Here is a 13,654-nt window from a genome sequence, read left to right as displayed (position 1 = left end):
ATAGATGAATCCACTCAATATCTCATAAGGAGATAGAACATCTCTCTGTAGACTTCGATGTGGTAACCATAATCTGTCAGTCGCTAAATGCTGTTCTTCATCTGCCCAACCTCTTGAAATATATTTATTGTGTAACCTTAATGTCATTATGTTTTAGTGCGGGGTTTTAGTAGGTCCCTTTTCCAATGATGAGCACGTAAGAAGTAATATTAAGAATCATTATTAATATCAATGTCATTATGAGTGTTATCAGCTATTCAATGTTAAATCTAATCTTTCCAAATTTTGTAAAAGCATCTTGTTGAAATTCAAGGGATTTGATTATCCTTCCTTTTGTTAATGCACCAATTTTCAAATTGGTATTATAGTGTACATAGTTCATATTTTTTTTAATGACAAGTTACTTGCATATATTTTTTTTCATTGGTTTTTGTCGTTATGTTTGTTGTATAAAAACAGCCTCTAATAGTATTTCAAGCATTAAAAAAACCTCTTCTTGTTGTTACTCAATTGCATTTCACCATGCCCCTCAAAGGGCCGTTTATAAAAAATACAGGCGTTCAACCCCACTTAATTTGCTGATACCAAAACCCCTCCCTAAAAATTCATCCTTTTTTCTGCTTGTCAAATTTGTTTTGGGTACGAAACGACCTAAAATTTATGGTGAAGACCATTTGTCTCAGCTTGACCACCCCCCCCCCCTCCCCCCTTCTTAAAAAATATTGTGTAAGCCACTGAAGATCGTATGCAAAGATTACACAGCGGAATACATAACGTTTTCCAACGGATCATGGCAAGATTCTTTTCTGTTTTTTTCATCCTCTCTGCATCCGTAATACGTTGGTCACATTTGCTCAACAGCGGCCGTACGGCGAGTCAACAACAGTTGTTTTAACATTGTATGTACCAACTACAGGTGGCATGAATTAAAATTAATAAAACGACTATTTTCGACTCGCCGTATGGCCGCCGTTGAGCAAATGTGACCAAGGTATAAGTGCAGTGGGGACCAAGCATTAAAGCCACGCTCGAACAGTCGTGCTACTCCGCTAAAACGAAGTTGTTCAGACTAATTCGACTTCTTTTTGTGATTTAGCCGTCAACATAACACCAGGCACCAGCAAACTATTATCAAAGGACGGGGGACATGCAAACGAGTGAAGAGGGTCTTACAGGCCATTCAGAATGTCCCCCGTCACCCATGGGGAGAGAAATCTTATCTCTTTACGACCGGCCGTCTATACATCCCCCGGTGCGCGGGAACGCGCGTCCGGCGCATGGCAACTTGTTTATTAATACGTTCAAGGGGGTTCAAGCTCTGTAATACTCTATCTGAATAAGTCTACATAGATCATGATATGGAATATTAAACAAATCTTTATTGCAAAAATACAAAAACATTAATGTTCATTTTCCGTCCCATGTACTAATTTAATTTTAGTTCATTGATTTGTTTAGTTTTCACAGTATTACAGGAAAATACTCAAGTAGAGAACTTGAGCAAGGCATATGCTCGTTGCGGGGGATCTTTTACCACTTTCTTATCTAGAGAATTTTGACCGGCCAGAGTGTTTTGCTCTGGAAATATTTGGACCAGGCAAAGAGATTGTTTAGGTATACAACCGAAGTAGAATTAAAGAGTTGTCATTTTTTTTAATTACGTTCAGCAAATCAGATATACGGATTTGCAGTAGCTAATGACTCCTGTCAGTGCATATCACTAAAATAACTCTTCATGAAACACTCTACAACCAAACTCAGATGGGAAAGCCTTTGGCAGGTCCCGCATAACATTCTGTGTGTGAGAGGCACTAGCGTACCTCAGAGTATCACAACTGATCCAGGGGACGTGCCCCCCTTTTTATAATTTGTAATTTTACAATGCAATGAAATCAGACGTGTGCCCCCTCTTTTGAACTTGAAACTAAATATCCTCCAAAAAATTTGCCCCCCTTTTGGAAAATCCTGGGTACGACGCTGGTGAGAGGTTAAGGTTAAGTTTTACGTCAGTTCTTGGTCCGGCAACATTTCCTTTACCCGCCAAATTATTTAGTCCTATTGGGACGAAGGGGGGGGGGGGGGTAAAACTGCTTGCCACATCTCTCTCTTGTAATAATTATAATATCAATCCACAGTTATTATTTGTATCTATATATCTTTAGATATGCACTCAATTTTCCTTTAAAACATCGAGGTTGGATACTTCAAGTTATTCTACTCTCATGCTTTCATCGAAACTCTTTGGAACATCACATAACTTGATATATCAATGTTATTCCAATCACGTGATCATCTCCGTCCTTCTCATACAAATTTTCCTCATGAGCTATTTTGGTGAGAGCGCCATCTTTTGTTAATTGGATGAGACCAGGTCTGAGTTTCATATCGCCCGTTTCTCCTTCGAATATGTACTTCCGAGTTGTGATGATGATGTACCCTCCTGCAGTAAATTATGAAAAAAAAACGAGAGAGAGAAAGGATTGGAAAGATATTACAATTGAATTAAATCCGAAATATTCTTAAAGCTGATGAAAATTGTATTTTTTTTAACATATTAAACAATCTTATGAAACCATATATGTGATGCTTAGTCAGAAACCTAGAACAACAACAACTAACGACACAAACAATGTGCAGCCATTCTGATCTGGAGGAAATGAAGTTGCACTTTACTTCCTTGGAATGTCATCACATGCAACTCTTTCTGTAATGTTGCTGGCCTACAAGTTATTTTGTAAACGACGAAAACTATTATACTTTAAGGAGAAAAAGAGGGTACTGATTAGAACATGGCATGGGCCCTTTTTATGATAGGAAGAACTCACCAAATTAGAATAGACCTTTACATCATGTAGAAGACATATATGTAGAAAATAAAACTGATTGTTCATTGTAGAAGCCCTCTTCTGTTTTTTGGAAGATTTTTTTTTTTGAAATATCCATAGATATATATTAATAACTCTCCCGGGGGTGCAGTCAAATATATTGCTGTAAACACGCGTGACCAAAAAAAAAACGCATTTAAAGGGGCGTTTTTCAGTTTTGGACGCGGTTGGCGCGTGGACTCGTTAAGGGTATAAAAACACCGATTTTCAAGAAAAAAGGGGTGGTTTTGAATGATCAATGGTCAATCGCGGGGTCAAACATGTTTTTTCCCCCCAAGTTTTTTTTTAAAGACTAGTCAAACGTAACTAGGGTATGTTTTTCCCCAAGCTTTTCCCCCGAGGTCATATTTTGGCGACATCTTTAGGGGCCAAAATGTGTAAATAAGGCCTACGAAAAACTTATTAAGGGGGTAATTTTGCACACAGAGAATAACTCGTTTAGGGGGTGTTTGTAAGTTTCTTGGTCACGCGTGTGTACAGCAATATATTTGACATGCCCACCCGGGATAACTCTCTATGGAAATACCCGATAAAGAAAGGATTTATATTATTTCCACGATTGTCGAAAGTGGGCGCTCTTTTGAATACACTCTGAAAATACATGGACGATGGCGACGGCACAAAAAGACTTTGATATTCACGTATCATAATGTTGAGACTGACATCCAACAGTGCGGGTACAGCGGGCCGATTATCCCTGGTGGATTTTCAAGTAAAGACTTTTCAATCCATGTTGGACTATCTCATTACTACAAAGGGATTATCAGTGGACCATATCGGATAATAAATCAGTTACATACCGCGACAATAATATTGTATTAAGAAAACCGTGAAATATTACAGAGAACCAAACATAGCGATGATTATCCATTCAGTCGCTCCCTGTGGGCATCTCAACATTGGAAGGGGGCGCTGTTTATTGTAGATATTGCAATGGAAAGGAAACTACCTTATATTCAAAGAAGATGTACTCACCTTTTCGTACAAGACGTATCATCTCAGGTAAACATTTCTCATTCAGATGCATAGGGAGGAAGCTTCCAGTGCTCATGGCGACATCGAAATAACCTGAAAGAGTAGTTTGAAAAAACTAATCTAATTATGATGTAATAAACAATATAAGATGTTAAACAGTGCATTACTAGTACACATGCTATTTATTCATTTACTTATTTATATATTTATTTGTCTATTTATTTATTTATGCATTTATTTATTTATTTTATTCATTTATGTATTCATCATTTGTGGGGAGGGTGCCCCAGCCTACCAGTCTGAACGCCAGAAGTCATTTGCTGTGAGATGGCTATTCATTTTCCAATGGAAGTCTTTCAAAACTATATACTCCCGTGTTTTGTTTGGCATTCGAACTCAGTGTAAATGAAAACTAATAATGAGACAACAGTTCAATTTCTGAAGTTCTGGGGAGCATGCAGTTACCATAGGAACTTTACCTCTCAGCTAATCACAATCAATGACAGCCATCACATCTGGAAAATTACTAATAAAACTCTCGCCTGAAGTGTAATAAATTGATGTATTATATGACTTACCATCGTCAAAATCTAAAGGAGTGTTTGGTCCAAAGTTCGCATGAAAGGCACATCTGTATGATCCCTTCTTTGCCAGAACATCAAGGGATGTTTTTGACAGGTCTACTCCAACAATCTCTGTGTATCCCAGTTTGTGTAACTAAAAATACAATATATTGACAATGAGTTAAAGGGGGTGGTCCAAGCTAAAAGTATTCATATCTAAAATAAATAGAGCAAAGTGCTGAAAATTTCATCTTAATCAGACAAAAAATAACGACGTTTTCAAATTTAAAGTTCATCGTTTGTTTTGTGAAAATATATGGACACCATCATGAATATTCATTAAGTGGGCTGATAATGTCATATCTCCACTTTGCTATTTATATTATTACATGAAATTATAAATGATTCACTTGTTCATACATGTGTAAATGATGTGTCTCCATTATGATTAAATAAGTTTCGGCAATAAATAACTCATGCAGTTAATCAGTTGTCAATCCAATTGTTTTAGTTCTTGGCAGAATTTTTTTAATCAACCAAATTTCATATAATAAATATAAAAGAACAAGTGCTATCATTATGTACTTCTTGTATAGAACAAAATGTTGGCAATTGCCAGTGACGTTCTATAATTAATTCAATTCAATCAAGTGGGAAGCAATATTAAACTGTCAAAATGTTTCCTTTCTTCTTACGGTAGGGGTATGGAAAGCTCAGCTCATGAAAATGTTGCTATAAGCTTAGATGGTTAACTCTATATTCAATATCTTTGTTGCATGGAACGACAAACGCCGAATATTTCAAGAATAGGGAGGGAGTTGGTGGACAGTACATTTTGCCTTACCACGAAGGATCAGGAAAGGAATCGTTACCTACCTCATCACCTAGTAATCCTGTCCCGCACGCAACATCCAGCATCTTTGCATCCTTCCTCGGTTCTATCCTGGCGACTGTTCTTGAAGTGAAGTATGGTCCGGAATATTCCAAAGATAACACAAGCTGCAGTATCAGATGAGAAAGGTGAAAGAGAATGATCAGAAATGCGTAATTAAATGCAGCGATTTCCTTTACTTTGAGTTCTATGAAGCCGAAATGTTAAACGAAATCTCTCAAAACATAATTCCTGAAGTTTTTTTTTGTTTAATCTAATACTAGATCCAAGTACATCTTCCTGTATATCGACAAGATTATTTTGTTTCTTCGCCGGCAGCAACAAGCAGTTCCGGAAGCAACCGAAGCAAGGACCCATGGATCCCTGGCCAGCCATTTCCCTTTTACGTATCGCGTGGCGATAATTAAAAAAAAATTAAATAAAATAACATGCAACTCTGCCTATAACGTTTTCCCATGTATCCTGTGAGGTGTCGCACTACCAAATTTTCAACGACCGGGGGTACCTGGTCCAACTGGCTGTCGGACACAAAACATATTCATAACGGAGCAACGGACAAGCAGAATTTCGGGGTGGCTCCATCCGTTTTTCATCAGTTCCAGACAATGGACAAAATGGGCGAACAATGAAATCACAGTGGACGGATGCTCGATTTGATATACAGTGCGTATCAAAAAAAGTTTACACTTTGAAAATATCCTGCCAAATTATACATTTGTAATATCCTGAAGATTTTTCTACATTTTAACATTGGTACAGATCCATTTAATCAAATGACGATATAACTGTCGAAAAATATTTCCGCTTGAGTGAGCACGACTTACTTTTGAAAAGCTAGTGAAAAATGATTTGCGCAGAACTTTGGAATAGTTATGCGAATAAAAGTAGACATCCAATCATGAAGAACGCATGGAATTTAGCTAGTAAAATTGATTTGAAGATATCTTTTACCATTTTTAACTTGTTTCCTTGCCCAAAACACTTTGACGAGTGCATTGCGCCCCACCCCACTCCCCCCACACACCGAGGCCATCATGACGATATTTGCTTTACACTGAGCTGTGATTTACATGGCATGGCTTAGGCTTGATTTCCATTTTGTTAATCATTGTCAAGCTTGGGAAAAGTGTCGAGAAACAAGTATTAAATGAAAAATGAAATGTAAACCAACTTTAAATGATAAAACTTCGTGAAAAAATGCCGAGATGTCTGATATGAATTTTTGCTCGGATTCAGTTATGTCCTCAGATCCAGCTGGCACATAATGAGGGTAAAGGTTGTGCTAACTAAGTGTTGAAATTTCAATTTGGGTGGCAAAATTGTTACAAAATGCTTGAATGTATCCGTTTTATTTCATTTGACTAAAAGTGCAAGGGAAATGTATGAGAAATGTTTCGCACGGTAAGTTTGATTTCGCCCTTTCCCCTTGACACACAGCGTGAAAAGGAGCATTTCTGCGCAAACAGATTTCTGCGAGCTTTACAAAAATGGACAGTGCTTACTCAAGTGTAACATTCTGTCAAAACTTTTACTTTCATTGGATAGATGAGACCCAAACCCAAGATTATATGTGAAAAAATTACCCACATGTTGTACATTTTTTAATTTCCAGGGCTTTTTCAAAGTGTAAACTTTTTTTTGATACGCACTGTAGAGCGTGTTGAATACGTATGCAAAGAGAACAAAACGGATACATAACGTTTTCAAACGGATGGCAAGATTCTTTTCCGTTTTTACATCCTCTCTGCACAAGTGGGACCGAGCCTTTAAACATGTTAAAAGCGGAATGTATTCTATCTTTATTTTTGCTTGTCACACTTTCCAGGTATATTCGGCATAAGGTTTACACTTTGTAAAACGTCCTGGGAAGTAAAAAAATATACGACATGGGGATAATATTTTAACATATATTCTTGGGTTAAGGTCTCATCTATCAAATTTCAGTGGACATTTGGCTGAATGTTACACTTCAGTGAGCACTGTCCATCTTTGTATAGTTCGCAGAAATGCTCATTTTCAAGTTGTGTCAAGGAAAAAGGCGAATACAAACTGACCGTGCGGTACATTTCTCATACATTTCTTTTTCGTTTTAACGAATTAAAATAAAACCAATACATTGAAACGTTTTCTCACAACTTTGGCCCCTAACATTGCCTTAATTAACATTTTAACCCCATACCTTGATGTAATGTTTTTCTTTATTTCAGACATCTCCAGCATTCTTTCTCTAAGTTTTTATAATTAAAAGTGGGGCAATATTCCATATTTCATTTACTATTTTTCCCCACTTTTTCCCAATTTTGACAACGTAAATCAAACCCAAGTCATTTCACGTGAATCCGTCACGGTGTTAAGTAGATCATCACGATGGTCTGGGTTTTTTTTTTTTTTTTTTTTGGGGGGGGAAGGGCGCAATTTCGCTCTATGAAGTGTGTTGGGCGAGGAAACAAGTAAAGCAGTATTTAAATCAATCGTCCTAGCTAAAGTCCATGTTTCTTCATATTCTACGCCCATCTTTTATTATTTTTTGCGCAAATCATTTTCACAAACTTTTCAAAAGTAAGTGGTGCTCACTCAAGCTGAAAGATTTTTCAAAGTTATATCGTCATTTGCTACTGATGTTAAATGCAGAAAAACATTCAGGATATTACTGATATACAATTTTACTTCTTTTTTATACGCACTGTTTAGTCCGAATCTGGGTCCCTACCTGATATATACCTCAACGACAAAAACAACCTCCACAACACTTTCAAAATTATGCATTCACTTTCCACATCATGCACTCAGAAAATTCTGGGATATATAAGGGGCTGGGACAAAGTAAGCAATAAGAAAGTGACTGGTAACACCTTTCTAGAACAAATAATTCTTAAGTACTTCTACTTTTCATCAGGGGTTTGGCGAAACCTCTCTGTTTCACCTAAATGTGACGTCATCCGTCTACATGGTCTATGTACTTCTACAGTTCTACAAGCGTTGGCAGAGGGGATGCATCCAGCAAGTCTTCCATTTATACCCTGCCATGTAAATCATGTAGGGGGGCAGCATTGATAACAATAATGGGACTATTCCATTTGCCTAGCAAACTACATGAGCGTCAGCAGACTTTAAAATCCCGCATACTCTCTATCAAGTTATTCATTAGTGTAGAACAGTCGGAGGGGGGGGGGGCATACAATGAGCATCATTTTTCTTATTTAAGATATGTCCCGTTCTTTCACTTCTTTCGCCCCTTCTGCAATCATTCCTTCTTTCTTCTTCTTTTTCTTCTTCACCTCCTTTTCCCCTTTGCTCCCCTCTTTTCATTTTCTTTTGTTTTGTTTTCATGAAAAAATGGCAATATCCTGGCACTGAACTAGAATTTAAAAGTCGAAGACTTCCCATTGACTCGCTCGGTTGCCATCGAACATTTCACTTTGACTTTACGTAACTAAATCAAAGCATGGCTAGATTATATCTATAGACCATTTGTATGATAAAAGAAACGTAATTCCACTTTGCCTCGGTATTTTTGTTTTGAAGTATTCGATGATTTGGTATGAATGTGAATAGTCTGCATAAGGTACACAAGAACTTGAAAGTAAACACGAAAAATATGAAGTTTATTATTATTATTTTATTTGGGCAATAAAAGTGAATATTCCAACGGTGTAAACCTTACATTTACCGTATTTAAACCATTCGGTAAGGTCTGGTGGTATAGGCCAGGGCCCCGTCTTACGAGGATTTACGATTGATTCAATCAACCATAACTATGGACAGCCAACAACGTCATCATCTAAATTGCAAATATGTTCAAAATATTTTCTAGATACTTGCATTATATTCATCGTTCTCTTGAAGATTCAGTGTGATTATCTTTCCACATTTCCTGTAGAAAGAACTTATGTTATGGATGGATTTCCATACAGTTGAGATTGATTGGATCAATCGTATCTCTTTGTAGGACGGGCCCAGACGTGATTGGGTATCCCTTACTGCGTGGAATCTGTCGAAATCATATCCGGGATCCGAAAATGGTATGGTCAAATATATTTTCGTGAATTATTTCACTGTTGACTTAACTGCACCTACAGTCCGGGCCTACAGTACGAAAGTCAAATTTCACCATGAAGAAATGCTTGGGAAATTCCTAGTATGGAGAAGAAGACCTCCACGCATTTATTTCTACCTATATCACTTCCCTGCTCTTTCAGATACTCCGTGAGTTGAGCTATATATACCATTGTCGGTGTTCCAATTGATCCTGTTCATTGACCGTGTACATGTAGTATCTACTGGCATATTGTTACCATTTTAGGAGAATTATAAACAATATGGTTGTACACTCACCTCGTCATAATATCCTGCAAACTCGTCATATACATCTTCTACTTCTCGATGATTTTTTAGTGTGTGTAATGCTCGTACTTTGTCTACCTTCTTGCCTACATCTCCTTCATCTACATAGCTACTAGTATGTGATGTACCGTCATGTTCCCCTGCCATCTGCACATATCACATCACCACGGTCGGGTCAAGTCACACATCTTTTTCATACACATTGAATGATTGAAGTCTAACGCCAGGCTGCTATTTCGATCGAACTTACTTCAGTGTTTTCTTTATCTTCTGTCAAATGACAATGGATGTGTGTACAGCGGTGGAACGGGTTGTATAGGAAGCAAATGATGAGTTCACTTTAGCTGAACCCAACAATAAGCATTCGTACCCAAATAAGATTATATAATTGTGTGTGCTTTAAATATATAGGTCACGAATGTTTTATGGGGGTTCAGTGAGCACATAATGTGTTGCGAACACAGCTATGGTCAAATATATGCCAAATGCCAGACACTGGCGTACGCAGAGGGGGGGGGGGGGGGTGATTACAGGTGTTCGACCCCCTTTTCAGTCATTGTAAACCTAAAACACTCCCCCTTAGAATTCAACCCACCTCTAAAAGTTTGTTGAACTCCTTCTCATTTTTGTTGAGGTACGTACGGGACGACCTAAATTACGAGGTGAAAACCTTTAATTTGTTTAATTTGCACATGTTACAATTTTTAGGGGTATGAAACGACCTATATGTGAGGACCTATTTCATTCAGCATTTAAGCTTGACCCCTCCCCCCCCCCCTTTAAAAAAATCCTGTACGCCATGATGCCGGAGTTACATGATAATTATTTCCGGCTTGGCAATTGTTCCGCTCTAGTATGAATTCCACACCACACACTAACTTCAACCCTTAGTTAACACTAAATTGAAAGGGGAAGTTCACCCTGACCAAAAAAAAAGTGATTGAAGAAAAACACAGAAAATATTACTAAAGTTTAAAGGAAAAAAAGATTAAAAAGTTATTAGAATTTTTATTATGTGAAATGTGACGTAACATTCGAACAGCATTTGTACATATAGAGAATGGGGGGGGGAATAATTGAAATGTCATTTTCCCAGAAAATTAAAAATGGTTTTACTGTACCTTTTGTATATCAATAGATAATCAAGAAGAGAAACAAAAATAAGTCATGCTGGAACCATCAAAAACATGAAATTCTTGCATTTTATATTACATAGCATATGGACCATCTGCTTGTTTATGACGTCACAAATCCAAAGCTTAAAATCATAATAATCTTTAATGGATTTTCTTAAAACCTTCATCAATATTTTTTTTATAATTTTTTTCTGCTATAGCTTTACAGTGACGCAGCAAAACACACCTTGTTTTATATTATTCTTCCTTCTTCCATTTTCTTCTTAATTTTTTTCACTATATACTAGTACTTGAAAACTTCGAACGGCGAATAGGAAGTTTAGAAAAAAAAAATGTTTGGGCCTTTCAGAGCTTCAATCAGATCTGAAATTAGGTGAGATGATTATGATATGCATCCTATTATTTTTAAATGTATTTTTAGCAGCCAGCAGACCGAAAATTCAACTTGACATAATGTAGCCGTGGGCTCTGCATGCAATGATTATTGTAACAAATCTCACTGGTAGTAATTGATTAATAGATTTCATTTTCTCCAAAAATTTGAGCATTGTAATTATAATCTATATGTCCCACAAAGAAATAGCAATACCAAAGGGAAGCAAATCTCCAGCCCTTGTAAAGGCCTGGTCACACCGCCCGATCGTTGTTGGAGCGGTCGTGGAGCGGTAGGGAGAGGGGGTCGAATTTCGCTCACAAAATTGGGGAAAAGATCGAAAACAAAAATCGAAAAAAAAAAACACAATCGAAATCTAAAATGGTGAACGGTAGCGAGTGATGATGATTTTTTTTCTCTCCGCTCCATGACCGCCCCAACAACGCTCGGGCGGTGTGACCAGGCCTTAAAGGTTAATCAAACAAAAACGTTATGCACAATAAAAAACAACAACAAGGATACAATAAAACAGATAAAGGGAACAATAAATAAAGGAGCAGGAATCAAACCGTTTGGGCTGCTTATATCAGTATATAATGAAGAATTACATAACACAGTTCAAGCTTCAATTAAAGCACAGTATATCGACAACTCGTATGGCTTTCTGCAATAACTGTTTAAAACACGGGACAATTATATGCGATCACAAGTCTCCAAACAATAAAATAGAATTGAGGTGTAAATGAAAATACTGAAAATTGAATCGATATATCACTCAGGTTTATGCCTTGCATTATGGGAGTTCTGCAATCCACCAGATATGCACTTCCGCTTTTGTGGAGATTCCAAAATTCCCAAAATGCCAAAATGCCAAAATAAAAAAATAAAAATTAATAGGGTAGCGAAACGGGGCATTGGATTCAATTCCAGTGGGAAAATATATTTCACAAAAGATACAATTGTACATTTTATAAAGCATTACATTATCATACACTCAAGTATGAAATTATAGCATATAAAATCTGACTATAAATTGTCACAGTTATCAAAGTATTCATAATATACTGTAGATTGCGTTCTTTGCTTGCTCAAATGTAATTCAAAAGTTAGCTCGGTATTGTTCATTACATAAACATTACTTTTATGGTCAAAATTAATCGTCATTAAAATACTCTTCTCTCGCTCACTTCACTCTCGTATCAGGTGGATATTAATCAGAGAGGAAAAAAATACTTAACCACTAAAATCTCAAAATCTCAAAAGGATCTCTATTGGCACGACTGGATACATACCTCATCAAAGTATTCTGCAAACTCATCATATACTCGCTCGACTTCCCCATGGTCCTTCATGGTGTGCAATGCTCTTACTTTCTTAACTTTCCATTGAACATTGCTCTCATCACCCCGTCTACCATTCCAAAAACTTTCAGTCATGATTCCATCCAACATTCGATATGCCGATTGGGCCTATCAAATGAAGGCCTATACAACATTATAATGGGACTTTGAAACATTGATGTTTACCGGAGCCAAATTGACCACTGACGGCCTGAGATAACGCGATATGAATGTTTTATTAGGAACATCGCTCAGACCACAGGACCACCTGGGAGCGATTTTTTTTTGTTTACTGGGGTACTGATTTAAATTTGACAAGTAAAAAATTAAAATAGTTCAGACTGAAAATTATTTCGGCCGCTGGAAATTTGACAAGCAAAAGAATAAAAGGGGAATTCGCTCGCAAATATAGCTCATTTGGCTTACATTTCTCCATTTTTAACACCAACCGGAATCCACGGGGGTGCTGCCTATGGAGAACAATACACGCAACACCCCCAAATTGATTTTCCTATATATGCTTAGGATTCCGAGACTAAGTAGATTATTCTGCCCATATCTAGCCATCAGCATCGGAGACAGTGGCTGATGCATATTATGTGTACTACATGCACCTTTCCAATATTATGGACACTTAAGCTGTTATAACTGATCATGTGTATTATTCACACTAACCATAACATAACTGATACCAAAATGAATTGATCTTCCCTAATAATGAAGAGTAATTCATTTTGGCATAAACTGAGTTATGTTCTTATTTTGATGTGAATAATACCGTAATTGAATACCCGAACTTAATTTTCCCTTTTAAGCGTTTAGAGTGATAAAACTATCAAAAAGACACAATAATAACAATAATCACAGTGATATAATTCACTATGTCTTATATTTCTGAATAATTCACTCTAATTGTTAAATAATCATTGGAAATCAACTTAGTGCTACATTTTAATAAACAATTTCATACTAAATTAGATTGCATTACATGATAGTAGATGACCAACTGCTTGATTTGTTTCCTGTCATATTAACTAATGTGATCGTTCACTGGTCTCTCTTATTACTATTTGGTAAATGGTAAACGGTGGATGCTATAGTAAGGGTTTAATGAAAATTCATTCGCAGCCAATATGGCCAAAGGCT

At 36.8% G+C, this 13,654-nt stretch overlaps 1 protein-coding gene across 2 annotated transcripts; it reads right to left on the bottom strand.

The window, feature by feature from the left end:
- Positions 1-1,359: 1,359 nt before the first annotated feature.
- Positions 1,360-12,625, bottom strand: LOC121427791. Of its 2 annotated transcripts, none has more exons than XM_041624351.1 (5): positions 12,461-12,625; positions 5,300-5,422; positions 4,439-4,577; positions 3,861-3,953; positions 1,360-2,440 (listed from the first exon to the last, which is right to left on the bottom strand). In XM_041624351.1, exons 1-5 carry the CDS (start codon positions 12,617-12,619, stop codon positions 2,250-2,252), a joined length of 705 nt encoding a protein of 234 aa, XP_041480285.1. In that variant the 5' UTR covers positions 12,620-12,625; the 3' UTR covers positions 1,360-2,249. The 2 variants fall into 2 exon arrangements, with proteins under 2 accessions (XP_041480285.1, XP_041480286.1); XM_041624352.1 differs by lacking the exon at positions 12,461-12,625 and adding an exon at positions 9,651-9,848.
- Between the last annotated feature and the right edge of the window lie 1,029 nt (positions 12,626-13,654).

The sequence above is a fragment of the Lytechinus variegatus genome, chromosome 14 (genome assembly GCF_018143015.1).
Source record: "Lytechinus variegatus isolate NC3 chromosome 14, Lvar_3.0, whole genome shotgun sequence".
In the NCBI taxonomy this organism is placed as follows: domain Eukaryota; kingdom Metazoa; phylum Echinodermata; class Echinoidea; order Temnopleuroida; family Toxopneustidae; genus Lytechinus; species Lytechinus variegatus.
This window is presented reverse-complemented; position numbering and strand designations above follow the sequence as displayed.